Source organism: Heterocephalus glaber, unplaced genomic scaffold (genome assembly GCF_053883595.1).
Source record: "Heterocephalus glaber isolate CG9 unplaced genomic scaffold, H.glaber_assembly_v1.0 deba00001564, whole genome shotgun sequence".
Lineage (NCBI taxonomy): Eukaryota > Metazoa > Chordata > Mammalia > Rodentia > Bathyergidae > Heterocephalus > Heterocephalus glaber.
Window position 1 is genome coordinate 10,488,241 of NW_028258351.1, and position 26,485 is coordinate 10,514,725.

Sequence of the window (26,485 nt, forward strand, 5' to 3'; positions counted from 1 at the left end):
CTACCCTATAATTTCTGTGAAGATTAAATGAAGTAACAGCTACAACATGATGTCTAGTGTTTAGCAGTTAATGTTGGTTCTTCTTTCTACCTCTACCTTTTTTTCTTATCTGCTGTAACAGATCCAGAGTAAAACATTTCATTACCTACTCATTATGGTATATTTTTTGAGTCTTTAGCCATACTTATTCAAAAATTTAATAAGTTGAGGTGCCTAGGGAGAACTGAGGGGGCAGAAAGAAAAGGTTTAGATGTAAGTGAACCTAAATGGCCCATGCTGAAGGTTTCCACCATCTCCACAGTTTTACGACTTGAGGACTAAGCACACCATGAAATAATATTAATAAGTGACAATATAGTAACTGATAATAAATTTTTATAATTTCAGAGAAAGAAAACTAGAGGGGAATTCACACACATCAACAATCCAGGCCATGGGGCCTGATATTTAGCTCAGTGGTGCCGCACCTGCCTGGCAAGTGCAAGGTCCTGAGTTCGATCCCCAGTACCCAAAAAAAAAAAATCCATGCTGCGCAAGCGCAAGGACCCAAGTTCGATCCCCGGTACCAAAAAAAAAAAATCCATGCCAACAAATGGAGGGAGGGAAGGGGAAGGGGATGTCAAAAGAATTAAGATGCCTTATGTACATGTACCAACTCCCCACAATGAATGTTATCGGTATGTACCGCAGACATGTACTGGAAAAATATAAAACAAAAACATCCATGATGCCAAGCACCCGAGGAGGAGAAATGTCCCAGCTAAGAGAGAAGTTTGTTTAGTTTCTTATAACAGTATGAATAAAAAAACATCTGTGCCTTCACCAGGAAGTCCTCTACTCAGAACTGACTCAAATGTGGGAGAGCAACCAATTCCAGGGTGAAGGGATACAGCTTCCAAACACAGCCATTGCCTTCTATTATGCATCTTCATCTCCATGAGGATATGACCAGTGCCCAGATGATGTGTGGCAGGGATCCCTGGGTGAAGCAGCAACAGATGTCTATGAATACTGTGTAGTGACATTGGCTCAGCACCTCTGGACTCATAGCTCTACATGGTGGGCTTCTGCCTTCAACAACTCACTGGGCTTCATGAAGATGCCTTCCATGGCTTTCCAAAAGTTGTTCTGGCTTGGCTGGGCCATGCCATGCACTTCTTTTTGTCCACTGATGGGTCGACCATATTGTTCTCCTGTGACAGACAGCAGTACTTCGGTGAAAGAATGTTTGAACCTCACTTCACCATCTCTCAACCAGTAGGGCCCATTACAGAGCACTGTCCAGTCATCCAGATAATCACCTTCACCTTCCTCACCAAAAGCACTCACTTCCTGGAAAACACAGAAGGTGGCAATGTTAGCATGGCTGATACCCAGGCTTGAAGAGTAAGCAAGGCAATGGGAAAAAAGAGAAGCTGCACAAAAGTGACAAATAAGAGGCTTTCCAATGTTGTTAAAAAATAAAATAACTGCAGGGAAATAATACACAAAGGACATCTCAGAGAAAAATAAATTAATTACCATAAGATTATGGTCCTAGTCCTGAGTTTGGAATTAATACTATATTTGCCTTATATTTTCTATTACAGTCTTAATTTTTTTCCTTTAGAGACAGGTTCTTGAAACAGCTATTAATAATTGACAATACAGTGAGTGATAACAAATTTTTATCATTTCAAAGAAAGAAAAATAGAAGGGAATTCATACACATTAACAATATTACCCAAGCTTGCCTAGACCTAAGTGATCTTCTTGTCTCAGCCTCCCAAGTAACTGGGACTACAGGCGTATACCACTGCACTTGGCCTATTAAAATACTTTAGAATTCTTACTATTTGACTCTAAATATTCCTGGTTCATCCCTCTAACTAAATATGTCCCCCCAGCCCCCGTGTTTGTGTGTGTGCTAGAGATTGACCTCAGGACCTCAAGCATGATAAGCACACACTCACTGAACTATACTCCTAGAGCCCTGTAACTTTTTTTTTTTGTTACAAGGGATCGAACTCAGGACCTTGTGCTTTCGAGGCAGGTGGTGGAACTACTGGGCTAAATCCCTGGCCCCCTGTAACTAGTTTTTAAGTGACCTAGTGAGAAACAATGGGTTCTAGATTCAGGTAGAACTTGAATCTCAGCGTAATCTCTGTAAGTCCTTTGAGCCTTCATTTTGTCCTCTGTAAAATGATGACAATATCACCTTACCATTGTGAGAACTAAATGAGATAGTAAATATTAATGAAACAAAATATAGTAGATTCTCTATATTCCATTGTTCATCTAAATCTCATTCTCCTTAAGGCCAAATATTTACTTTCTAGGCAATGACAACCAAAAATCTACTGATTTTAACTATAACTTTAGATGACAAAAAAACAGCCACTCGGAAAGGGAGTCTGTAAAACTAAAGGCAAAAGGAACTATGCATAAGCACAGTACTCTATGAGCTAAATTAAGTACCCCGTAAGAGTTCCAGTTAACAATTCTGATGTTACTACATTTGTATCCTGGAACTAAACAAGTAAATGGATGGTGGATAATAGGAGTCAAGTATCTCATTTTTGCAGTGGGAATTTATAAATACAGAAAAGAGGCTAGAATAATCTATGTGGTAATAGATTAGATTTGGAGACATCATAAAGAACCTATTTTAACTTACATATATATGGGTTTGCATACACAAAACATTTCTTTGCTCTGTCAGGAGAGAGGGCCTAAAAGAAACAATACCCAGGTATCAATAAGCTCACCTAGGACCTAAATCTTGGTTCTAATACCATTCTCCAATAAAGGGAGGTAGGGCTCTGTTATGTCTTGTGTTCAGTGTGCCCTCAAAGCCTCATGCAGTCATATGTGGGGCTTTTTCAGAGGTGGCTGAATCTAGAGTTGTCTTGTGCTGCTTGCTGCCTTCTGTCTGCCCTGCTTTGCCATGGACTGTTTCTCCTCTGTGATGCCCCTCTGCCATGCCACCCTGCCTTGCAGCCAGCCAACTATGGACTGAAACCTCTATGAACTGTGAGCCAAATAAACCTTTCCTCCTTTAACTTTGGGTGTCAGGTATTTTGTCTCAGTAACGAGAAAGTAACTAAAACAGGCTCCTTGAAAAAACTGAAGATTCTAAGAGTAGGGCAAGAAATAAACAAGATGAGCCTCAAGCATTTTTTAATGCCAAAAACTAAGAAACTGCTTTTAAAGACACACACACACACACACACACAAAGACTGTCAAATGGGCATTCCTGTAAAAGCTAACTAAAGCAATTCCTAATGGCCAAGTTGGAATTGAGAAATAAAATGAAGACAGTTATAAGGGGTTATGATTCAAAGTATAAAATATATATTTGTAGGTTCACATGGATATAAATAAATGAGTAAATAAATTAGGGAGACAAGACAAATCTCTTATAGAGGAAAACTCCAAATAACTAGCTATTCCAACCTAAAGTAGGAGAGCATAACTCCCCACTCCCTAAGGGTGAAATGAACATAGTAAATTCCTCCCAGAGTTCAGAACAGAAAAGGGTAAGATGAAAAGAATAACTGTAAGAAGAAACCCAACAGCACCTGCCTGGCAAGCACAAGGTCCTGAGTTCGATCCCCAGTACAAAAAAAAAAAGAAAGAAAGAAAAGAAACTCAAACACAAAACTTTAGGGGACCAGGGATTTAGCTTAGTGGTGACACCGCCTGCCTCGAAAGTGCAAGGTCCCGAGTTCAATCCCCGGTACCAAAAAACAAAACATAACAAAACAAAAAAATGAATCAAACACAACTTTAGCCATGTAATCAAGGTCAACAGCAAATACAAATCATGTAGATAGATGTACCCTTGATAGGATGTGATGAAAATAGCTCTTTACCTCTGTGATTTTCTTCCTAAATCTTTTTATAAACACAGTCTCATCACAAGAAAAATATGAGCCAGATTCAAAAAGATCAACAATACCACTGCCTAGCAATCCTCCAAACTTTCAAGGTCGTCAAAAACAAAGAAAGTCTGAAAAACTGTTACAGTCAACAGGAATCTAATGATTACTAAATGTAATACAGTACCCTGGGACAGAAAAAGAACATTAGGTGAAAAGTATGGACTTCAGTTGACAAATATATTGTCAATGTTGCTTCTTTAGTTACAACAAATTTACCCTGCTAATGCAAGGTGTTAATGGGAAAACTGTTTTAGAGTAGGGAGTAGGAGGAAGAAGCCACTAAGGGGCTACATTCCCTGAAAGTTCAAGTGACCCAGGAGCTGGAAGTTCACTGCAGTGGTAGAGCATGTACTCAGTATGTGCAAGGCCCTGATTTCAATTCCTACCACAAGAAAAGAAAAGAAAGGGTTAAGAACCCAGAAATCAAATAAGAAGCCAACTGAGTAATGCAGATATGCAGAGTAGCAGTGATCCACTGGATGCCACCTCACCTGATTTCCAGAAAGAGGTGAAGTGAAATGGTGACTATGGAGGTTTCGGCCAGTGTTGACATGTGTCAGCCGGATGGGCTGGCCACATTTGATGGGGGTTCCTCTTTCACACACTGTGGCAGTCTTCCCCCGTATCCTCCAGTAACTGTTGCTGTCATCCACAGAAGTTACACCTGTCACTGACTGCTGCCCACTTCCTGCAGTCAAAAAAAGAAAGGCAAGTGAGTACAATCCGACTCTTCTCTTTCCTGTGGCCAATAACATGCCCTTTGTCATAAAACTGATGTGCAAGGGTGGAGAAGAAACATTATGCTGGGTAATATTTTTTTCTTCTACAATATTAAAATATGTAAAATACTAAATGTGTTTATACACCATAGTTTTAGTTATTACACGATATACTATATTTAAGAGTGTGCCAGATCAGGAAATTCCAAGAATTTGCTCCAAAGAGCACTAGATACATAAATACATAAGTTAGTATATGTCAGATATTTAAGCATATAATTTTAACGTATTTGTAATAGTATTCAATGTCTATGTATTACAATAAATGTTTCATATTTTACAATTAAAATAAGACAATTTTATGCCATCAACTTTCATCCAAGCAGCCAATACAACTCCCAAAATCCTGTGAGTACCCCAATATACAGTTATAAAAATATTTAACTGAGCTTGGCAGCACACACCTATAATCCCAACACTGGGGGGCTGAGACATGAGGATCCAAAGTTTAAGTGCAACCCAAGCAATTTGGCAACTTACTAAAACCCAGTTTCAAAATGAAGGAAGGAAGGAAGGAAGAGAAGAGAAGAGAAGAGAAGGAAGGGGAGAGTGGGAAGGCTGGGGATATACAGTTCAGTGTGAAGGCCCTGAGTTCAATCCCCAGTACCAAAAACAGTAACACTCTTGGGTCATCCAAATTTAGTGACTCCTGCCCTAACTGGTGCAAAATAAGTAACCACACAGTAGCCAGGCATAGTGACACATCCCTGGAATCCCAGCACTCAGAGGCTGAGGTAGGAGGATCACTGCAAGTTCAAGGCCAGCCTGTGCTACCTAGTGAGACACTGTCTCCATAAATAAATAAATAAATACATACATACATACATACATACCCACACATATATGCATATATAATTCATAGCTAACTAATGTATACTGAACATTTACCAAGTCTCAGGCACTAACTCAAGTCCTTTCCTCACATGTTATTTAATACATGCATCTGTTCTCTGAGTTAGGTAATATTATTAACCCCACTTTACACTGGGGTTTTAGAAAGTATGAATAGTATACAGCTCTAACAAGGCTGATGTTGAATTGGAACTAACACTCTTCACCACTTATGTTCCACAAAGGTCACCTTTCTTCTTCCTGCCTTATTTTCTGTCAAGTTCAGTCAAGTAAATAGGTTACTCTCTCATGAACTCCACGGATATTCTCTTCCCTAGGCCTCATTCATTTCCCAATTCTTTGAAAGCACCCCATACAATATTTCCCAGATACTTTCCTCAAATACTCTCACCTGTTCCTCTTACCTTTGCCTTCAGTTCCTTGGCTCTACCTGACCACAAGCTTTTAATGATACTGCCCTTTCACTATGTAACACTTTATACCTTGTAGGTACTAATTATCTGAGCGACTGTAACAAACTATCAGTTCCTCTCTATTGTCTTCTCCCCTTAGCTCATGGATTTGCCTTTTTTTTAAAGACAGTTTCTTACTGTGTAGTCCAGACTGGCTTTGAAATTGCTACCTAACCTAGACTAGTCTGAAACTCATGATCCTCCTACGTCGGCCTCTGCAGTGCCAGCATTACAGGCATCTGCCACCACACTTAGTATATACTTTGTTGCATCTTTTTTAAAACGGCAAAGAAAAAAAAAAAAGCAAACCAACTCTTCTTCTAGTTACTGCCTGACAGCTCTGCTCACTAAATTATGGTCTACATTTCATCTTTTACTTTTTCTACCCCACTCTGATCCTTATACTTCGGGATTACCCAGAGTTCTATTTCTGATTCAGGACAAAAGCATTTGTATATTTATCAAGTATCTCCAGTGCTTCAAGTTGACAGAATTTACTGTAATTTTCAGACTGAGAACCATAGTTCACCCTGAGCAATTTCATATACTCTCATCACACCACAAATGTCATCTGCCAGATGCTGTATCTAACTCTATCTCAAATTCAGCACACAACCCTCTTCTGAGCTCCAAGAGTATTTGAAACCCACAATTTCTAAGCTTCTCTCTACCTCCATCCTAATTCAGTAGCTCTAAGGGAGAAAACCAGATCAAATTAAAAATAAGCCTAAAGTATAGTGCTTACCTGAATAGTTGCTAGGATTGTTAGGACATCCCAGTAAGGACCACTCAGTTCCTTTCCTAGTTTAACTGGTCAGACAGGTCCCCTACTCCCAATCATGAACTATAGTCCAGCCCATCTGAGAGAATTTCCTCTCTCAGCTAATAGCATCATCAGTTATCCAAGTTATCCTCCTCACACCTCGCTAGCTGTTCTTCTTTTTGTTTTTTCTTTTCAATGTTGGGGATGTAACAGGGCTTTGCATATGGTGGGTAAGCAGTCTATCACTGAGCTAATTCCCCAGCCTTTGAACTTCTCTCTTTTGTCTTTTTTTCTCCCTTTCTTGTGACTTGACAGATTCACTGTGTCATCTGTATCTAGACCAATACTAGGCATACAGTAGATGTTCATTAAATCTATGCCGAATGAATAGACCCACAAATTACTTATTATTAAGCATTTTATGCCGGGGATTTAGCTCAGTGGTTCCACCGCCTGCCTCGCAAGCACAAGGTCCAGAGTTTGATTCCCAGCATCAAAAAAAAAAAAAAAAAAGCATTTTAATCTTAATGGTAAAAGTCAGTTTCCTCTATAATGCCTTCTATTGCTTTAAGTTCCTTATAAGAAAGTTAAGATTGAGTAAAAAGGGGCCAAAAGGCGCTAAAAGCATAGGTAAGGTGCAAAAGAGCTAGAAAACTGAGGGTTGTAATCAAAGAGTATAATCAATTGGAATGAGACTTCAGAGATATAGCCCTTACTGTAATTTTCTACATGTCTATCTCTCTCGCATTGAATGGAGACAGCCCAGAGCAGCTAAAAGCAAGTTTTGTATCTGGATAGATTGAATCCAACCCTGTCTGTCATTCACTAGTTTGCAAGGATTTAAGTAAGCGATTTAATTTCTCTAAGTCTATTTCCTCATCTGCATCTATTTTCTCATCTGATATCTCGTTTTAAAATTAGGGGTAAGTACATAGTAACATGCGCGGCAGTACGTAGAAGCAGATATTACGATTAAGTTACCTTGAAACAGCTCAGTTCTCGTTTCCTCTGGACCTCAGAAACCTCCCCAGGGTACCCCCAACCTTCCAAGGCCCCGCCCTCTCCAGAGTCTACCAGGCCTCTCCAACCCACTCAAACCCGGTACCCAGTAGTACCTGACCCGTAGCGCACATCGTGTGAGTGAAGTCGGACATTATGGCGCGTGTTGAGTAGCTTCACCACAGAACCGCAAGTAACAACAGCCAGATTGGATGCTCCCACAGCGTTCCACAATCCTCCGAACAACAACAGAGGTATGACAGCCATCCCCGCTGGATCTCAGACCCCTTAATCTTCGAAGAAAACTTAGCCCCTCCCCGGAAACGGAAGCTGAACCAGGGAAGAGAGGAAGTGAAGACGCCCTTATCTGATCTTTATGGTTCCTTTGGCTAGAGCGGCCTGAGGAACTCTCTGGGCTAGGTAGTCTTCGATCCCCTCTCTGTGTTTCGAGGCCTCTGTGACAGCGGCTTTCCTAAGCCGCTTTCTTCCAGCTTCCACACTCTACGGACAAGAACCACCAAGAGAGCCGCCGGCGGGGGGCGGGGGGGCAGCAAGCAGTGGCCCGCCCACTCCCAGTGACAGGGAGCCGGAAGTGACGTAGCACGTTGACGCAGCAGTGGTGGCGGTGGCGGCGGTGGCGGTGGCGGCGGTGGAGGGTCCGTGCGGTGGGTCCGTACTATTCATTCCCAGTCTCGGTTCGACGACTCCATTTTCCTCGGTTGAGGTTTTGCGCACCAGAAAAGCGGCGAGCCTCAAGCAGGTAAAGTTCAGACTACAGAGTATGTTTCTCGCTTGGGTCAGGTGGAGAACCGGGCTCCTAGGGCCTGGTCCCATAAGGGAAGAGACATTAGGGAGTCGTCTGCGGGAAGAAGGGGGGCCCCCTCAGGCCTTCCTTGCTCTATGAGGGGGGACGTGGGAGAGGGGAGGAACGCAAGGTAGTTGCCCTTAGTCTCAAGGCTTTTCCAAACTCAGTAGCACCTGGAACCTGTGAATTGGGTGGCCTGTTGAATCAACAGGCTTCGTAGGGTTCGGTCCTTCGGAGCTTTTTGAAAAATGGGCCACCTGAAAGGACTGGGAATGGAAAGGACCTAGGGTTTCTGACCTGCTGTCGGGTGATCGAATTGTTTGTTCTGGGGATGTGAATCCTACCTGGCTTCTAGCAACTCAGTTATCAGGCTAGGAAGCTATGCTGCATTATAGCGCTTCCAATATTGTTGAATAATACAGTTAGAACTTTTTGGAGATGGTTGCAACTCTCATCTCTTTCTGAAGATTAGAGGGCTTGTAGAAGTACCTGAAGCCCATCCATTCTCTGTAGTTTCAGCTTTTCAAACATTTTCCAAACGCCTACCATAAACATCAGAATGTTTATCTTCTTGCAGTGTCTTTTTCTCCTCGCACTCTCTTGAACTAGCTGGAGGAATTCGTTTCCCTGCATTGTCACAAGAACTGATATTAATTTCCCTTTAGGGATAGGCTTAAGCTCTCTAAAAACACTTCCGTGAAAATTCAATGTAATATCACAAGGAGCAAGGGAGTGTTGTTAAGCCAGAGTGTGAACAGTATTGAATTTGACTCATTTCTTTAGAAATAAAAGTGTAGTTCCACTACACGTTACCCGTTTTAGGTCTTCAGTGTTGTTTGGTTTGGTTTTTGAAATGAGGTTCTTGCTGTGTTACCTAGGCTTCTGTCCGACTCCTGAACTTGAGAGATATTCCAGACTCAGCTTTCCCAGCGACAGGTGCACATCAGTATGCCTGGCCTGTCTTCAGCGTTTTAAAAAAACCATGACTGCCAGGGATTTAGCTCAGTGGTAGTGCAGCTGCCTTGCAAGCTCAAGGTCTCTGAGTTCGATCCCTGGTACCACAAAAAAAAAAAAAAAAGAAACCACAACTGCTGTCCCATCAACTGTGAATTTAGCATCCCTTCCACTAGTACAAACTCATTTTTACTCATTTGGCTTATGTGGCTACTAGATTACATTAGCACTTGTGTGACTACTAGATTAGATTGGCATAGCATCATCACTAGGAGGTTTTAATCTCATCAAGAGATTAATCATGTCAGAAAATGATACAGTTTAGAGAGACTGCATCGCATTTTGCATCTTCCCTTGCAGAGGTCTCCACAAAAAAGAAAGCCGGCTCATTGTTATGGAAACATATGATCTTTGGAGGAAAATTAATTTGCCTTTGCTTCTGTGTTCTTTTTTTTAAAATTTTTTTGGTACTGGGGATCGAACTCAGGTACTTGCGCTTGCGCAGCAGGTGGGGAAATCACTGTGCTAAATCCCCAGCAACTTCTGTGTTCTTGATCTCAATAAATGGTACCACTATCTACACTGCACATAACATTGGTTTCCTTCCTCTCCATTATTTCCCAATACAACCAACCACCAAATCCTGTCTCCATGAAACTGTTTCCAGGACTAGGGATGTAGCTCTGTGGTAAGCACCTGCCTAGAGTGCACAAGGCCCTGAGTTCACTCCCCAGTACTGCAACAAAACAACACATGCACACATGCACTGTTCCATCAGCATGCAGATTATTTTTTGGTATCCTTCACATGCCTCTCCAGTTATCCTAATTTTAAAATTTTCAAATCAGATTTCCATCTGTGCCAATTCAACTTTCTCACCTTTTATGCATTACTCAGATTATACAAATCTCCTCTCTCCAACCAATCCATTGGAATTACTCTTGTCAGAATCACCAGTGATTTCTGTGTTACCAGATCCAATGGATACTTTGTTCTCATCTTTATGGACTGTTTGACACAATTGCCCCTTTCTTTTTTCTTTTTTTTTTTTTTGGTACCAGGGATCGAACTTGGGTCTTTGCGCTTGTGCAAGCGGCAGAACCACTAAGCCAAATACCTGGCCCTTTTGCTCCTTTCTTGAAACTCTCCTCTCCTGGTTTCACTGACACTTCACTCAGATTTTCTCCATTTACCTGGCTATTTCTTTTCAGTCTTCTCTGCTAGTCATTTTTCCTCTGTACCTAATGTTAAATAAATGTATGTGTGTATGTTGGGTTTTTCTCAGGGTTTAATCCTGAGTCCTGTACATGTTTCCCTTAGGTAATCCAGTCCCAGAGCTTCATTTACCATCTGAAAGCTAGCAACTCCCAAGTTTAAATCTCTAGCCTAGCCTTCTCTCTTGGTTCCAGAATTATATGTCAGAATGCCTGTTTAATTAGACTATCTTAGGCATCTCAAAGCTAACATAATCAAAAGAAAATTTTGGCTGCCTGCCTCACAAGTGTAAGATCCCAAGTTCAATCCCTGGTACCAAAAAAAAAAAGAGACAGAAGTTTGGTTTTCTCATCATTCCGGACCCATTGTTCTCCATCTCACTAAGTGGTACTCCCATCCACCTGGTTACCAAAGCCAGATGTCTAAGAATCGTCTTTAATTCTTCTATAAGTCCTGTAACTTTTACATCCAAGATATTTCAAATCTGTTTTTCATCTTCACTGCTACCACTATATTCTGGGCCATCATTATCTTTTGCATGGGTTACCAGAATAATATCCTAGTTTTCCTTGTTTCCCCTTATATCCCCCTCCATTATATTTTCCATGAAGCAGAATCTTGTCAAGTCATATCATTTGCATACTGAAAACTTGAGTGGTTTTCCTTGGCTTTCGTGCCCTGTTTAACAGACCCCACCTCCCTCTCATTCAGCCATCTTCACCATGCCTGCTCTGATCACATTGGTCTTAGGACATCACTGACTATATGCCAAGTTCTTGCCCACTTTTTCTTCTGGATTCTATGCTCCTGGCTCTGCATGGTGTTTTTTATTTTTGTCTGTTCTTGACATCTCAACATAACTAAACTCACCTTCTCAGAGATATATTTTTTTCTTAGTACTTACAGCAAGGTTAACTTGTTTATGGTTTGTCTCCTCTACTAGGATACAGGAATCTTTGTCTTGTAAAGGGTAGGGACCTTTACTTATACATTTCTTGCATATGATAAGTGCTCATTAAATAAGTATTTGTTTAATTACCAAGTAAAGTAAATCAATTCTCTGTTCAATACCCTGCAGTAGCTTCCTGGCACACTTAGGATAGAGTCCAAACTCTTTAATTTAACCTACAAAGATCTTTATGCCCTCACTTCTGACTCATCAACCATTCTCCCTCTGCCCAAATCAGGCTGCTCTGTTCCTGCCACAGTGCATGCCTTGTACTGGAAGGTTCTTTAACAGTGTCACCACCCCACCCACCAACCACTGCCTCTAGAAGAAACCAACTCCTCCTTTCTTCACTTTTTTTTGGAGACAGGATCTTGCTAACTTGCTCAATTGCCCAGACCAGGCTGAACTTTACAATTGTCCTGCCTCAGCCTCCCAGAGTGCGGGGATTACAAGAGTCTTCCACCATACCTGCCCCTGTGGAACTCTTGTCATCAATTCTTTAAAGACTTGCACTTCTGGATACAAATCACCAAACTAGGCCTGTGGGTCAAATTAAACGACTTCATTCATTTACATATGGTCTGTGTATACTTTTGTGTTATAATGGCAAATCTGGCTCTGTAGAGAAGGTTTGTTGGCCCCTGTGTTAGAGCAGGAACTATATCTTCTCCAGTATGTGTGGCACAAGGCTCAGTAACGTTCCTCCTCCCTGTGTTGCAAGGGTTCTGAATCTGGTTATAGAAGTCTGTTGTTTCTGCTCCTCTTTTGTCCTTTTTTTTGTTCCTCAAGTAAATATGGAAAGAAAAAGGATAAGTAGTATTTTTAAGTTATTTATGTTAAGAACCATTATTAAGAGTATGCTTTTTATTGAAAAGATTCTAAGCTGGGAGCAGTGGTCCACATCTGAAATCCTAGCTCCTGGGGCGGCTTAAGTCAGGAGAGTTGCAAGTACGAGGCCACCCTGAGCAACATAGGGAGAGCCTGTCTCAAAAATAAGAAAAAGGGGGCCGGGGATTTAGCTCAGTGGTTTCACTGCTTGCTGCGCAAGCGCAAGGACCCGAGTTCGATCCCCAGTACCAAAAAAAAATAAAACAAACAAACAAAAAAAGGTCTGAGATGTAGCTCAATGGTAGAACACCTCTGGATTGATGTTGCTATCCCCCCCCAAAAAAAAAAATTCTGAGATTTTTTTTTCTATAAACCCAATGTGCATATAAAAATAACAAAACTACCCATTTCTGTATTTTAATGTTTTTGTGTTTGTTTTTGTTTTTTGTTTTTTTGGTACCAGGGATTGAACTTGGGACCTTGTGCTTGCGAGGCAGACAGCGGCACCACTGAGCTAAATCCCCAGCCCTGTATTTTAAGGTTGAATTAAGTGTAATTAGCCTTTTTTGTAACAAAGAATTCTGAATCCCAGATATAAAAGAACTTACACTCTGAAACTTTTATTTATTAAACTTTCTCAGATTTTTAAATTCCAATTAGATATTCATTCACTCCTGGGTACCTTTGAAATGGGCCTATCCCCTTGCTCACAAAATATAAAATGTGAGATGACTTGTAGTTTAAATGCACAATAGACTTGTGGGGCTATTCCCCAAACAACCAATCCTTTTCAACCCTAAGGTTTTGTTCATGTTGCCTTTTTTCCAGACCACATTCTTAACTCCTCACTAATGCATCGTCTTTTCTGACATAATCCACAATCTCTGTCTTCATATTGCTGTCATCTTCCTAGGGTACAACTTAATATAACATTAGTTATCGGATTTTGTTGTTGTGTTTTACTTTTGCAGTCTGGAGATTGAACCCAGTGCCTTCTGCTTAGTAGACAATTACTCTGTTGGTGAGCCACACACCCCTAGCCCCAATCATGTTCTGTCATATCTTTATTTACAATTTTTTGAGATAGATTGGTGAACTTCACCAAGGTAGAAGGCATATTTTACTCATTACTGTACATTCAAGGCCCAGCACAAAGTTTGACCTTAAAAAAAAAAATGTGGCTGGAAACTGCAAAATTGAGGGATTAACAGACTAGATCTCTTTTCACTCTGGTCTTCTCTTAATTGCCTCCTACAACTTCTTTTTCAAAGGAAGGAACTGCTGAGGGCCTCCCCTGTGGCAATCTGATCCCAGCTCCATTCCTCTTGCAGAAAATGTCATGGTAACCACCAGCCTTTCGCTGTGAGCCAGATCTTATACTGCAGCTGTGCTTCTGCCTGGAGAAACCTCCCTTCACCACCACATTTCCCTTATAGATCTAGTCCAGTGGCATATTTAACTTATAATCTGAATATGAGGAAAATTTGAAGAGTGTTAAGTATTAAATGCAAAATCCAAACCACATCAGGCTCATTCCAGATACTATATATTAATAATAATTATGTGTAATCAAGTAATTATTGTCTGTGTTCTGGAGTGGTTGCTTCTTAGCATCCTTAGGCTGCAGTGCTGTAGCACACTCCACATCTAGCTCCTGCAAGTTGCAGCAAGTCAGAATTGCTTCTGGCACAACTCTTTTAATTGGATGTCTTGGCATTGAGCTACATTGGAGGCATTCCCCAGCTATAGCACAGCATGTGCTTTGTTGCTAACCTAGGCAATGGGAATGAGGGAAAATAGCTGTCTTCCCAAGCCATGTGCAGCCCAGAGCACCAACTGCCCCCAGGACAGAGGAAAGCTGCTGTTTCTTCAAGGTAGGCTCTGTGTTTCTCTCTGGCAAACAGGCTGGGGGCAAGTGGTCTGCAAGAGCTGGCATTTAATTTGAAGGTGTTGAGGGCTTAAAAGGCTGAATTTGTGGCTCTGATAGCCTAATTAAAGCGAACTATGTGGGGGCTGCTGTAACCAAATTATTTTTAATGGCTCAGTTCAAGGCTAAGAGGGAACAATGTCAAAATCACAATTAGAGCTCCATGTTTAATTGGCAGAAGCCTAAGACATTTTACTTTTGGGTGTACTCAAGCTACATGACCTTAACAATACAGACCTTGAAAACTGTCACAGCCATGCTGGGGCTTTATAATGGTTCTCAAAGTTTTTGGTCTTCGGACCCCCCCCCCTTTTTTTTTGCAGTACTGGGGGTTGAAGACAGAGGTTTATTCTTGGAACAGAATCTCACTATGTATTCCAGGTTGGCCTTGAACTCATTACTAGCCCAGCCTGGCCTCCTCCCTTAGCCTCTTGTATGCTGGGATTATAGAAGTGAGCCACCATGCCTGGCCTTATTTTTTTATTTTGAGACAGGGTCTCACTAAATTTCCTAGGCTGAGTTTGAATTTGGAATCCTCCTGCCTGAGCTTACCACGGTGATCTGATCGCATTAGAAACACGCCTGACCATTTTATACTCTTAAGAATTACATAGAGCTGGGTGTGGTGGTGCACACCTTTGATCCCAGCCCTTGGGAGGCAGAGCCAGAAGGATTTTGTGAGTTCAAGGCCAGCCTGGACTACATAGTGAGTGCAGGGCCAGCCTGAACTATTTAGTGAGATGCTGTCTCCAAAAAAAAAAAAATATAGGATTCCAAAAATATTTTGCTTTAGATCTATTGATATTGTCCAGATTTCTATTGATGTTTAATACTTAATTTGATTTACAGTAACATACTACCTTTTAACTTCACATTTTTATGAAATAAGTTTCAGAAATTAAAAATGTAGCAAATAGATGGCAGTGTTCTACCTTTTTTTTTTTTTTTTTTTTGGCAAAACTTTTTGTTTGTTTTTTGACACAAGGTCTCACTATTAGTTCAGGCTGGCCTTGAACTTGTAGCAGTCCTCCTTGCCTCAGCCTTCTGAGTGCTAGGATTATAGGCATCTGCCACCATGCCCAGCAGCCAAACTTTTTAATGTCTACCTTAGTAAAGTACAGATGGATGCTCATATCTGATTCTGCATTCAGTCTATTATGATACCGTGTATCATATAACCTCTGGAAAACCACTGCATACTCAGGAAAGAAAAGGGGTGGTCCCTGGACAACATTTTGAGAACTACTGATAGAAAGTGTGACCCTGGAGTCAGACATACCTTACTAGTTGGTAATTGTGTTGCCTTGCCCTGGAGTTTTTACCTCTCCTTTGTTGAATGGGTAGAGAAGTATGCTGTAACTCATAGGACGGTGTAAGGATTAATTGGGTATTTATTAACTGTTCTTATTTACAATAAGTACCAAGAAGAGACCTGTATTAGTTTAGGTTGGGTTTTGTATATATGTTGTGAATTTCTTGGTTTCTTTTTCAGTTCTCTTCTAGTGTGTCTTCTCTATCTATATACCTGTACAAAACTGATTTATATTCCTTAATTATTTTAATATCCCTCCCTCTATTAAATAGTCACCTCCTTCAGAGCAGACAGTGCTGCTCCTCTTCATCTCCAGCTCCTAGCAGGGTGTCTGTTCATGGTAGGCACTCACTAAAGTTTGGGAAAAGAATGGCATCTGAAACCTCAGCCTACAATTGAACATTGCTTTCTTTTTCCATCAGAACTCAATACTGCCAGTTTTATTTTCTTGAGTTCAGCTAATCTTAATTGGTTATGATATTGGTTGATATCAATGAAGGTAGTTTTCAGGAGAATTAGAGCCACCAAACTGAAAGTTTATTGAACAAACACATAGTGGTCAGTTCCTAATTTGTGACGACACCTATAGGAATACAACTTTTCTGGTAGAAAATAATATAATGCCTCTTATACTACTGTTTATGTTTTCATGGTTTTTATTAGTCTCAGTTAGATATGATCTCTGTCTTCCAAAAATGTTTAGTCTAAGGTGGAGGAAAGAGAAATATATTCAATAAACCATTGTATAGGACAGGGTGAGGAGTGGTGCCAAGTTTATTAGCAGCTACCTTCAGGGTTCCAACATGAGATTTTGGTGTGGTGGCTTGTGTGATGTGTGCCATTAAAGTCCTGCATAAGGCCCAGTAAACTTTGTAAGAGTTCTCCACTGCTGTCGGGTGGTGTGGTGGCTCATGGCTGTAATCCCAGCGCTCAGAAGACTGAGGCAGGAGAATTGCTGTAAGTTTGAGGGCAGCCTGGGGAACATAGCCCTGCTCTAGGCTCAAGTTTATGAAATATTGATCTATTGAAAAGTGATTTTCTGGGTAGCATGCCTGCCTAGCTGGGTTGAATTCCAGCACACACAAACCCCTACAAAGGAGGGGTTCCTTTTGACTCTGCTAATAACCAAGTATAATGTATATGCAAGTGTTCACAAAGCTGGCACTTACTGTTCCCCAACTTCCTATGAGCGTGTCACAGAATCTATACCAACATATTCCTCCCTGTATAATTATCCCTACAGTAGTTTCTTTTCTCATCTGCCCATTGCTGTCTCTAAATGGTGAGGTAAAAGTCTTTGGGTAAAAGAAGTGATGTCTGAAGAAAAAAAAAAAAAAAGAAGTGATGCCTATACAAGTCTAGGATAACAGCCTTTTTTTTTTTTTTTTTTTTTTAATTTTTAAAGTACACATGAGAAAAGCAACCCTGGGAAGAATGGAAGAGGATAGGGACTTGGACCCAAGGCCTCATGCATACTAAGCAAGTGCTTCACCACTGAGATCAGACTATACCTCTAGCCCCAGGCATCTGCTTCCTAATTTTTTCTCCCTAAGTGGAAATGATTGAGCAGGCAGGGCCAGGCCAAATGGCTTAAAGGCTTTTTGTGGGAAGGTTTAAGAGCTCTCAGTAAAATCACATGTCTCATTTTTGCTCCTCACCTCCTTCCCTTCCCTAGTCATTTTCAGGCAAGCTGTGAGAAGCTGCAGCAATGTCTGATTTTGTGGAAAGTGAGGCTGAAGAATCAGAGGAAGAATACAATGATGAAGGCGAGGTGGTACCCCGAGTCACGAAGAAATTTGTGGAAGAAGAGGATGATGGTGAGGAGGCCCCAGCCTCAAGCTTCTCCCCACTATTGCTAACTTTGGATAGTTGGATTCTTGCTGATGAAAGGTTCAGCTTGAGCACTTTCAGTCATTCTTAGAGAATGCTTAAGAGTATCTGTCTGCTGTTTAAAAGGCACTATGCCTTACACAATACAAAAACCCAGTCATTGGGGTATTTACATTAGTGAGAAGGAACAGACATTAACCAATAAATAAATTCATACATATGCCTCTTGCTTTTAGCCCTAGCATTTCTCTTTTTTTTTGGTACCAGGGATCGAACTCTGGTCCTTGCGCTTGCGCGGCAGGCGGCAACCACTGAGCTAGGGCCAGGGATTTAGCTCAGTGGTTCTGCCGTCTGCCTCACAAGTGCAAGGACCAGAGTTCGATCCCCAGTACCACAAAAAAAAAAAAAAAAAAAAAAAAAAAACCACTGAGCTAAATCCCCAGCCAACCTAGCATTTCTTTATACACCCCGTTTCCAATTGTCCTAGCAAAACTCAACCTTTAAGGATCATTAGCAGAGTAGAAGACAAAAGAAGAAATGTAAGTTATCCGAATAATTATGGCCAAAGGAAGGCATAGAGCTACTGAGTTTATAACTAAGGGAAATAGGTTTGGGGTGGCTATTAAGCCTCCAGTAACAATTTTGAGAAGACAGAAAGATTATCTTTTCTAAAGAAAAATGATGAGGCAGGCATGGTGGTACATGCCTTTAATCCTAGCACTCTGGGGGGCTGAAACAGGAACATCTAAAGTTGAAGAACAGCCTGAGCAACTTAGTGACTTAGTGAGACCCTATCTCAAAGAAAGACTGTGTGAACTTTCTATAGTATGGAGAGAGAAAAAGGATAGATGGTGAATGTAGAAAAGAAATCATCCTTTCCAGAAGCTGCTGCTAGAGAAAGGTTAACATGACACATGTCTCCTTAGTTGCAGAACTGGTAGATAGTTGTAGTTAAGCAGATAGCCTTGCCCCATCCCTAGCCTGTTCATATATCACCATCATGCCTCAAACATGCCTCATGTTTTCCAGATGAAGAGGAAGAAGAGGAAAATCTAGATGATCAAGATGAGCAAGGCAACCTGAAAGGCTTTATTAATGATGATGATGATGAAGATGAAGGAGAGGAGGATGAAGTCAGCGACTCTGGTGATTCAGAAGATGATGTTGGCCACAAGAAGAGAAAACGAAGTGAGTAGTCTTTTCTTTAGTCAGTGAGCTAGGGTGAAAGTTGCAGTGGGGAAGGGACCTCCCCAGCACCTTGTATAACACTTGTTTTCTTCAGCATCTTTTGATGACCGCCTGGAGGATGATGATTTTGACCTTATTGAGGAGAATTTGGGTGTCAAAGTCAAACGAGGAGTAAGTATGATCTTTCTTTTTGTCCCTGAAATTAAGTGTCTCCTTGGGAGATGGAGCATATCCAGAAAAGTTTGGGGATAGGGCAGGAGATTTAGCTCAGTGACGCCGTGGCTGCCTCGCAAATGCAAGGTCCTGAGTTCAATCCCCAGTGCTGGGGAAATAAAAGTTTGGGGAACATCAGGGAAGAGAACAATGCTTGATATCATTGTGATGTGGAGCCTGGATTTGCATCCCAGATCTGGGTGCCTATTAGAGAAAAACTTGTCAGTTTCAAGGGTGGGCCTTGGAGCTGAAAGAGCATCGTTCAACATGTTCTTTTCCCTTTCTCTTAGATAGGGTAATTGTAGTGGGAAAATGGGAATGAGACTGGAGAGCGGGGATCCTTGTGCTAGACCCCTCAGATCCTGATAAGGCAAGTTTTCTCACCACTAGCAAAAATACCGGCGTGTCAAAAAAATGTCAGATGATGAAGATGATGATGAAGAGGAATATGGCAAAGAGGAACATGAAAAAGAAGCTATTGCTGAGGAAATCTTCCAAGATGGGGAAGGAGAAGAAGGACAGGAGGCTGTAGAGGCCCCCATGGCACCTCCAGAGGAAGAGGAGGAAGATGATGAAGAGTCAGGTGTGTGGCATTGGGCAGGGAAGCCAGTATTTGGATGGATGTTGGGATTTTCTGTCCCTAGGAACTGGAATGGGAAACCATTTCTCAGTTACAGTCTCCTGCATTTCACATTAAGAAGTTATTTTTCAGGAGCCTTTCTCCTCCTCTCACAGGCAGGAATTTAAAGCTATTAAGATCTGGATCAGTCCCTGACTGAGCACTAACCCCTCCCTTTCGTACCCAGATATTGACGACTTCATTGTGGATGATGATGGACAGCCTCTGAAAAAACCAAAGTGGCGGAAAAAGCTGCCCGGATACACAGATGCGTAAGTGGGGTCTGGTACAAAGTAGTGGTAAAGGTATTGAGTGAGCCCATTCAGGAAGGAGGTCAGAGGCTTCCCGGGACATTCTCACTTCACAGCCATTTTGCCTCTCTGCCTCAAATACCTTGTGACAGGCAAAAAAATCCTGCTATTGTATTCCTACTATCCCTAAGAGCTTGCTGTGCAGTTTAGGGCCCCTAAGGGATTAGAGTGGCACCAATATGAATGAAGCTCTGGCATCCCTTCAGGTCCATCTTTACGCATTTATATATTGACCTTTTTTTAAAATTTTGATACAGCGTCTTGCTGTGTAGTCCAGGGGATCAAACTTGCAGCAATCCTCCTGCCTCAGCCTCCTGAATGCTAGGATTACAAGCATGCACCACCACACCCAGCTGTAGACTTTCTAAATATAATGTGGGGGAAAAGGTGCCTACATCAGAGCTTAAAAGTTTAAAAGCTTCCAGCACCTGCCTTGCAAGCACAAGGTCCCGAGTTCGATCTCCAGTGCCAAAAAAAAAAAGTTTAAAAGCTTTTGCTCTCTGTAATGTCAATAGAAGATAGATCCACTAAGCACGGTACAGACCCATCTGTCCTGATGCTATTTGGTTTCTATCACTGGCACGTGCCAAAGATGGGCTTTTATCCTCTGATAAACAACAGTTTCATATAAATATCCCCCAGCTAAGCTATTCTATAGTGAATATGGTCCTCTACTTTTCTCCCAACTTTCTTAGTTCCCTGGGGCAAGTAAAGGATCTGTGCAGGGGTTCCATTTTTCCTCTCATCTACAGAGCCCTGCAGGAAGCCCAGGAGATCTTTGGTGTGGACTTTGACTATGGTGAATTTGAGAAATACAATGAGTATGATGAAGAACTGGAAGAAGAGTATGAATATGAGGACGATGAGGCAGAGGGTGAAATCCGAGTGCGGCCCAAGAAGACCACCAAGAAACGTGTGAGCCGCAGGAGCATCTTTGAGATGTATGAGCCCAGTGAGCTGGAAAGCAGCCACCTCACAGATCAGGACAATGAAATCCGAGCCACTGACTTGCCTGAGAGATTCCAGGTAAGAAACTGCCACACCCTGCCTTTGCTAATACACCATCACCTTGTAGCCAAGAAACAATCTTGTAACCATCTAACCTTGAACAGTGTCTAGGACATTGAACCCCATCTGACCTAGGTCCAGGGATTCTAGCTCTTAGAGGAGGGAAGATAAGATTATCACCCTGCTTGTGGTCTTGAAATGGCACTCTTTAAGAAATCTGTGAAATATTTATTTCATGCCATACAGTACTTTGCTGGTTACTGAAAACATGTGCCTGAGGAACACACATTTCTGTCCAGAAATAGTATGTGTTTTAAACTCTCACTTTTTCTCTTACCCACCATAGCTCCGCTCTATCCCTGTCAAGGGGGCTGAAGACGATGAACTAGAAGAAGAAGCTGACTGGATCTATAGGAATGCATTTGCCACACCAACCATTTCTCTACAGGTACCCAAAAAATATCCTTAGTTTTTTTGTTTATTTGTTTGGTTGGTTGGTTGATTTTTTGAGACAGGGTCTCAGTATGTAGCCCAAGCTGGCCTCAGACTCGTGATGATCCTCCTCCCTCAGCCTCCTGAGTGCTGGGATTACTGCATGCACCACAACACCCAGCTGAAGATCCTTAAGTTTTGTTTTGTAGTACTGGAGAGTAAACCAAGGACCTTTGCACTCAACTACATCCCCAGACATTTTTTTAGTTTTCATTTGAAGACAGAGTTTCACTAAGTTGCCCAGGCTGAGCTTAAACTTAGCGTCTTCCTGCCTCAACCACCCAGAGTGTTGCGATTATAGGTGTGAACCACCATGCCCGGAAATCCTTAGATTTTGACATGACACAGAAGCCACTAGATGGGAAGCTACTATTCCTTCCCTGCCCTGTTCTTCTGTGTGCCTGGTATAGAAAAGTGTGTGTATGTAAGAGATATGTCTAAATTTCATTAGATAAGGCCATCCTGTGTTACAAAGCAGTTTTGTGTGGGAAGACAAAGTAACAGTATCTTGCTTTCTTTTTTCTACTGTAGGAAAGCTGTGATTACCTAGACCGAGGCCAGCCAACTAGCAACTTTAGTCGAAAAGGGCCCAGCACAATTCAGAAGATCAAAGAGGCTTTGGGTTTCATGCGAAATCAGCATTTTGAGGTAACACCATTGGTTAGATATTGGTGTCTCATTGTATAGAAAGTCAGAGAATGAGGGAAAAGGTAGCTACCTAAGTCAGGAGGAGACCTTACCCATCCTTAGAAGTAGTCCCTAATAAGCAGGTGGGACCAGCAAAGACCTTAGTAATCAAGAGGATAAGGCTAACCTGTCTGTAGCATTATCTTTACTTATTGGGGAGAGTATTGTGCCCTGGATAGGCCTGAGGAGAAGCCATACTTTCAACCGTTCAGTTTCCTGGATCTGTTTGTCCATGAGATGATTATCTTCTAACAAAGGGAATCCTTGCAAATATTTCTTCTGAGTGACTTCAGTCTCCTTGTCACCGTAGGTCCCTTTTATTGCCTTTTACCGAAAGGAGTATGTGGAGCCTGAATTGCACATCAATGACCTGTGGAGGGTGTGGCAGTGGGATGAAAAGGTAAGGTGGACATATGGCCCCAAAGAGCTGTGGTCTGGGTTGGACACCATTACTGCCAGGGTACTACAAACCCAGCTGCTCCAAGCCTGCCAAGTTTCCCCTTCTGTATCTCGTTGTAAAGGAACAGCAACTTTGGGTCTTCAGGGCTGAGCACCAGAACTCATTCTTGCCCTCCTATTCCCTAGTGGACCCAGCTAAGGATTCGCAAAGAAAACTTAACCCGGCTGTTTGAGAAAATGCAGGCTTATCAGTATGAGCAAATCTCTGCTGACCCTGACAAACCTCTTGCTGATGGCATCCGGGCTCTGGACACCACCGACATGGAAAGGTAGCGTATATGGAGTTTGTTCCACTACAGGGAACTCTCAGACCAAAGACAGTCCCCTAGGACCAGTGTTACTTTGCAAAATCTACAGCACAGGATCTTACCCCTTAGAAATCCAACTTGTCAATACACCAAAAGTAATTTTCTGACAAATTCATCTTAGTTATATATGTATCGGTATATAAAAGACATGGATTGATTTACTGAAAATTTAACTGTTAAAAGTATCAGATATTCAGATTTGGTGATCTGGATATTTATTGCATGTAGATAAAATGATATGGGAAACCAAATTATAATCAGAAAGTAGCTTGACAGTTGGAGAAGTCATAGGAGCAGCAAATAGGTTTAGTGGCTAATACCATACAACTGAAGAGGAGTCTCAAAGACTTTGAACTTTGCTAGAGACATGCTGCCTTTTCTTTTTTTTCCATTTCTGACAGTCACCAATAACCATTTCAATTTGACATATTCCTCCTTTAAGATACCCAGTTGCACTCTAGGTATAATCTAGGGCTGTTGTGTGTCTATTGAGTAGAGAATCAAAATGCCCATCCTTGGCTGGAGATTTAGCTTACTGGTTCCACCGCCTGCCTTGCAAGCACAAGGACCCAAGTTTGATCCCCAGTACCAAAAAAAAAAATGCCCATTCTAGTTGGGACTTTGCCTCTTGGAATTAGACTCCTCGTAGCAAAACAGATGTACTGCTTCCCCAGTGACAACTGAGCTTTTATGTACCTTTCTTTCAGGCTCAAGGACGTACAGTCAATGGATGAGCTAAAAGATGTCTATAACCATTTCCTGCTTTACTATGGTCGTGACATCCCTAAGATGCAGAATGCTGCCAAGGCTAGCCGAAAGAAGCTAAAGCGTGTAAGGGAAGAGGGAGATGAAGAAGGTGAGTAATGGAAAAGAAAACCAGGAGGCTTGACAGCTGGGACATCTCCAAGGATGCTCTTGGCTCGGTCCCCTCTGGGCCTTCTCAACATGTGTCAGATCCTTGAGAGTGATAGAAATCACAGCCTAACACTGCTCAACATTTTCTTCTCAGGTGAAGGTGAGGAGGCAGAAGATGAGGAGCAGAGGGGACCAGAGCTCAAGCAGGCCTCCCGCCGAGACATGTACACCATCTGCCAGAGTGCAGGGCTAGGTAACAGCCAGCCTCTTTAAGGCCTGGGCACTCTTGCCTTGAGCAATGGGTTATTCAGGAAGAAGACCAGTAGATAGGAAGAAAGGATACCTAAATCAAGCATCAGTCCAGTGAAGAACCGGCCTATCACATGATCCCCATAAACCCTCTACCCTCTTCCACCCTATGGTCATGGTTTGCCCCTCTAAATTCCTTAAGTAGTGAGAATCTCACCATCAGAGGAAGGGTCCATCCTATATCTTATGCTCATAAAAGCCTCTCAGGTGCTTCAAGTCAGTTTTTACATTGTTCTTTGGCAGCCTAGTCCTGCTCATTCATGGCCCCTTTAAAGTCTGATACGCAAGCCAGGCATAGTGGCACAGGCCTGTAATCCTGGGACTGGGAAGCTGAGGCAGGACTGCCAGCTGGGTTACATAGTTCAAGACCAGCCTGAACATTGCAAGACCCTGTCTTAAAAAAAAAAAAAACAAAAAAAAAAAACTAAAGTTTGTACACAGAACTGTTACTCTAGACTCTGAAACCCAAAAGGTTTGTCAGACCAACTGCTGCCTTACCTTTCATTCTACTATTTGCTTCAGATGGCTTGGCCAAAAAGTTTGGGCTTACTCCTGAGCAGTTTGGGGAGAACCTCCGGGACAGCTACCAGCGGCATGAAACAGAGCAGTTTCCTGCAGAACCCTTGGAGCTGGCCAAGGATTATGTTTGCAGGTAGGCATGTAGCAGGTGGCTGGGAGGAAGGGTCTGAGGGGTAAGACACCCCCATCCTGCAGCTCCACCATTTTCCCCACAGCCAGTTCCCTACTCCAGAAGCTGTACTGGAAGGTGCCCGCTACATGGTGGCCCTGCAGATTGCCCGTGAACCCCTTGTCCGGCAGGTGCTGAGGCAGACCTTCCAGGAGAGAGCCAAGCTAAATATAACCCCCACCAAGAAAGGTAGAAAGGTGAGCTAGATAAAAGGCTTTGAACCAAGATGTGGCCTCCTGTCTGTTTGAGTGACTGGGTCTTGGGTCTTAGCCAAGCTGTCTTCCTGTAAGCACCAAGGCAGTCTTCCAGGGCTGACCCACACCTATCCATAGACTAATGATTCCTTCTCAATGTACAGGATGTGGATGAGGCCCACTATGCCTACTCCTTTAAATATTTAAAGAATAAGCCTGTTAAAGAACTGAGAGATGACCAGTTCCTCAAGATGGGCTTGGCTGAAGATGAGGGGCTGCTCACCATTGACATCAGCATAGATATGAAGGGAGTGGAAGGGTAAGCAAAGCCCTTGGCTGGGGACTCTTGGTGAGAGGAGGGGTCCTTTAGGAATTTGAACCACTGTTTCAGAGCAATCCATTATCCCTAGCTCATTCAGAGTATTTATGGACATCCAAGTGTCACTTTTTCTCCATCCCTAACACCATAGCTTTGTATCTCACCTCAGCTATGGCAATGACCAGACATATTTTGAAGAAATCAAACAGTTTTACTACCGAGATGAGTTCAGCCATCAAGTACAGGAATGGAACCGTCAGCGCACCATGGCTATTGAGCGAGCTTTACAGCAGTTCCTCTATGTGCAGATGGCCAAAGAGCTCAAGAACAAGCTCTTGGCTGAGGCCAAGGAATATGTCATAAAGGTGAGGACAGACTTGTTTTCCTTAGTCCTGTGGTTTCCCTGGACTAGAGCTGCGAGTGAAAGAACCCCTTAGTAAGCCCATGGGTAACAGAAACAAACAGTGGGGCAAGTGGAGCATAATCTGAGAGGCAGTACAAACTAGGCACAAGGGTCGTATCCAAGAGCTCTCCACTTGAGCCTCTTTCCTCCCTTGCCCCAGTCATCCAGATAATCCTTGTTTTTGTCACTGTCTTCTGTGTACTGTTCTATGCCCAAAAGTTAGGTATGCGTTTGGGTTGTAAGCCTGCCAAGAGGCTAGAAGCTTGTGCACATTACGAATACATGACCTTATATGTGTTTACCTGTACTTTTCTCCTTGGTATAGTTGGTGATTTTGATGACCATAGTATCTGCTGTGTCTCCTCCGTAGGCCTGTAGCCGCAAACTCTACAACTGGTTGAGGGTTGCACCCTACCGACCAGATCAGCAGGTTGAAGAAGATGACGACTTTATGGATGAGAACCAAGGAAAGGGCATTAGAGTCCTAGGCATTGCTTTTTCCTCTGCCAGGTAACTGCGTATCTACTGGCCCTGCACTGTCTCTTACCTGTTTTCCTCATTTCATTCTTCTTTTATTCATAGCCTCATGTTGCTGATTGTTACACTCTTTTTCTGTTTTGTTGGCAGAGATCACCCTGTGTTCTGTGCCCTAGTTAATGGTGAAGGAGAAGTGACAGACTTTCTCCGACTTCCCCATTTTACCAAAAGGCGAACTGCATGGAGAGAGGAAGAGCGAGAAAAGAAGGCAAGTCCCCAGGACAGAGATTAGCAAGTACATTGTGTAATTCAGTGGGATAAGTGCTATGGTCTAAGAACATCTCATATAAGAGCTTTATTATTTCT

The 26,485-nt window shown here is 42.3% G+C and overlaps 2 protein-coding genes across 3 annotated transcripts in view; one reads left to right on the forward strand and one right to left on the reverse strand.

The window, feature by feature from the left end:
• The window catches only part of Supt6h (SPT6 homolog, histone chaperone and transcription elongation factor), a 45,622-nt gene that overhangs the window by 3,540 nt on the left and 15,597 nt on the right, over positions 1-26,485 (forward strand). Inside the window, exons 1-19 of one of the 2 annotated variants that reach the window (XM_004857002.4) lie at positions 8,380-8,529; positions 17,435-17,576; positions 18,619-18,777; positions 18,872-18,948; positions 19,381-19,573; positions 19,797-19,881; positions 20,673-20,946; positions 21,275-21,376; positions 21,952-22,068; positions 22,418-22,507; positions 22,693-22,835; positions 23,582-23,730; positions 23,884-23,982; positions 24,561-24,690; positions 24,773-24,923; positions 25,085-25,239; positions 25,409-25,604; positions 26,013-26,152; positions 26,270-26,387. In XM_004857002.4, the coding sequence (XP_004857059.1) occupies positions 17,468-17,576; positions 18,619-18,777; positions 18,872-18,948; positions 19,381-19,573; positions 19,797-19,881; positions 20,673-20,946; positions 21,275-21,376; positions 21,952-22,068; positions 22,418-22,507; positions 22,693-22,835; positions 23,582-23,730; positions 23,884-23,982; positions 24,561-24,690; positions 24,773-24,923; positions 25,085-25,239; positions 25,409-25,604; positions 26,013-26,152; positions 26,270-26,387 (2,487 nt within the window). In that variant the 5' untranslated portion in view covers positions 8,380-8,529; positions 17,435-17,467. Of the gene's footprint in view, positions 1-8,379; positions 8,530-17,434; positions 17,577-18,618; positions 18,778-18,871; positions 18,949-19,380; positions 19,574-19,796; positions 19,882-20,672; positions 20,947-21,274; positions 21,377-21,951; positions 22,069-22,417; positions 22,508-22,692; positions 22,836-23,581; positions 23,731-23,883; positions 23,983-24,560; positions 24,691-24,772; positions 24,924-25,084; positions 25,240-25,408; positions 25,605-26,012; positions 26,153-26,269; positions 26,388-26,485 lie in introns of those variants that run through there. The other variant, XM_021238320.2, reaches the window with a different exon arrangement.
• Sdf2 (stromal cell derived factor 2) lies at positions 359-8,323 on the reverse strand. The gene is made up of 3 exons (XM_004857001.4): positions 7,886-8,323; positions 4,416-4,612; positions 359-1,332 (listed from the first exon to the last, which is right to left on the reverse strand). Exons 1-3 carry the CDS (start codon positions 8,034-8,036, stop codon positions 1,045-1,047), a joined length of 636 nt encoding a protein of 211 aa, XP_004857058.1. The 5' UTR covers positions 8,037-8,323; the 3' UTR covers positions 359-1,044.

What these genes read in the sequence shown, in the direction of transcription:
- Sdf2 (XM_004857001.4), bottom strand. Translation starts at nt 8,036, where the DNA reads ATGGCTGTCATACCTCTGTTGTTGTTCGGAGGATTGTGGAACGCTGTG. An exon ending in CGATGTGCGCTACGGGTCAG is followed by an intron (nt 4,613 to 7,885) that starts GTACTACTGGGT and finishes TTTTGACTGCAG; the next exon opens with GAAGTGGGCAGCAGTCAGTG. An exon ending in CACCTCTTTCTGGAAATCAG is followed by an intron (nt 1,333 to 4,415) that starts GTGAGGTGGCAT and finishes TGTGTTTTCCAG; the next exon opens with GAAGTGAGTGCTTTTGGTGA.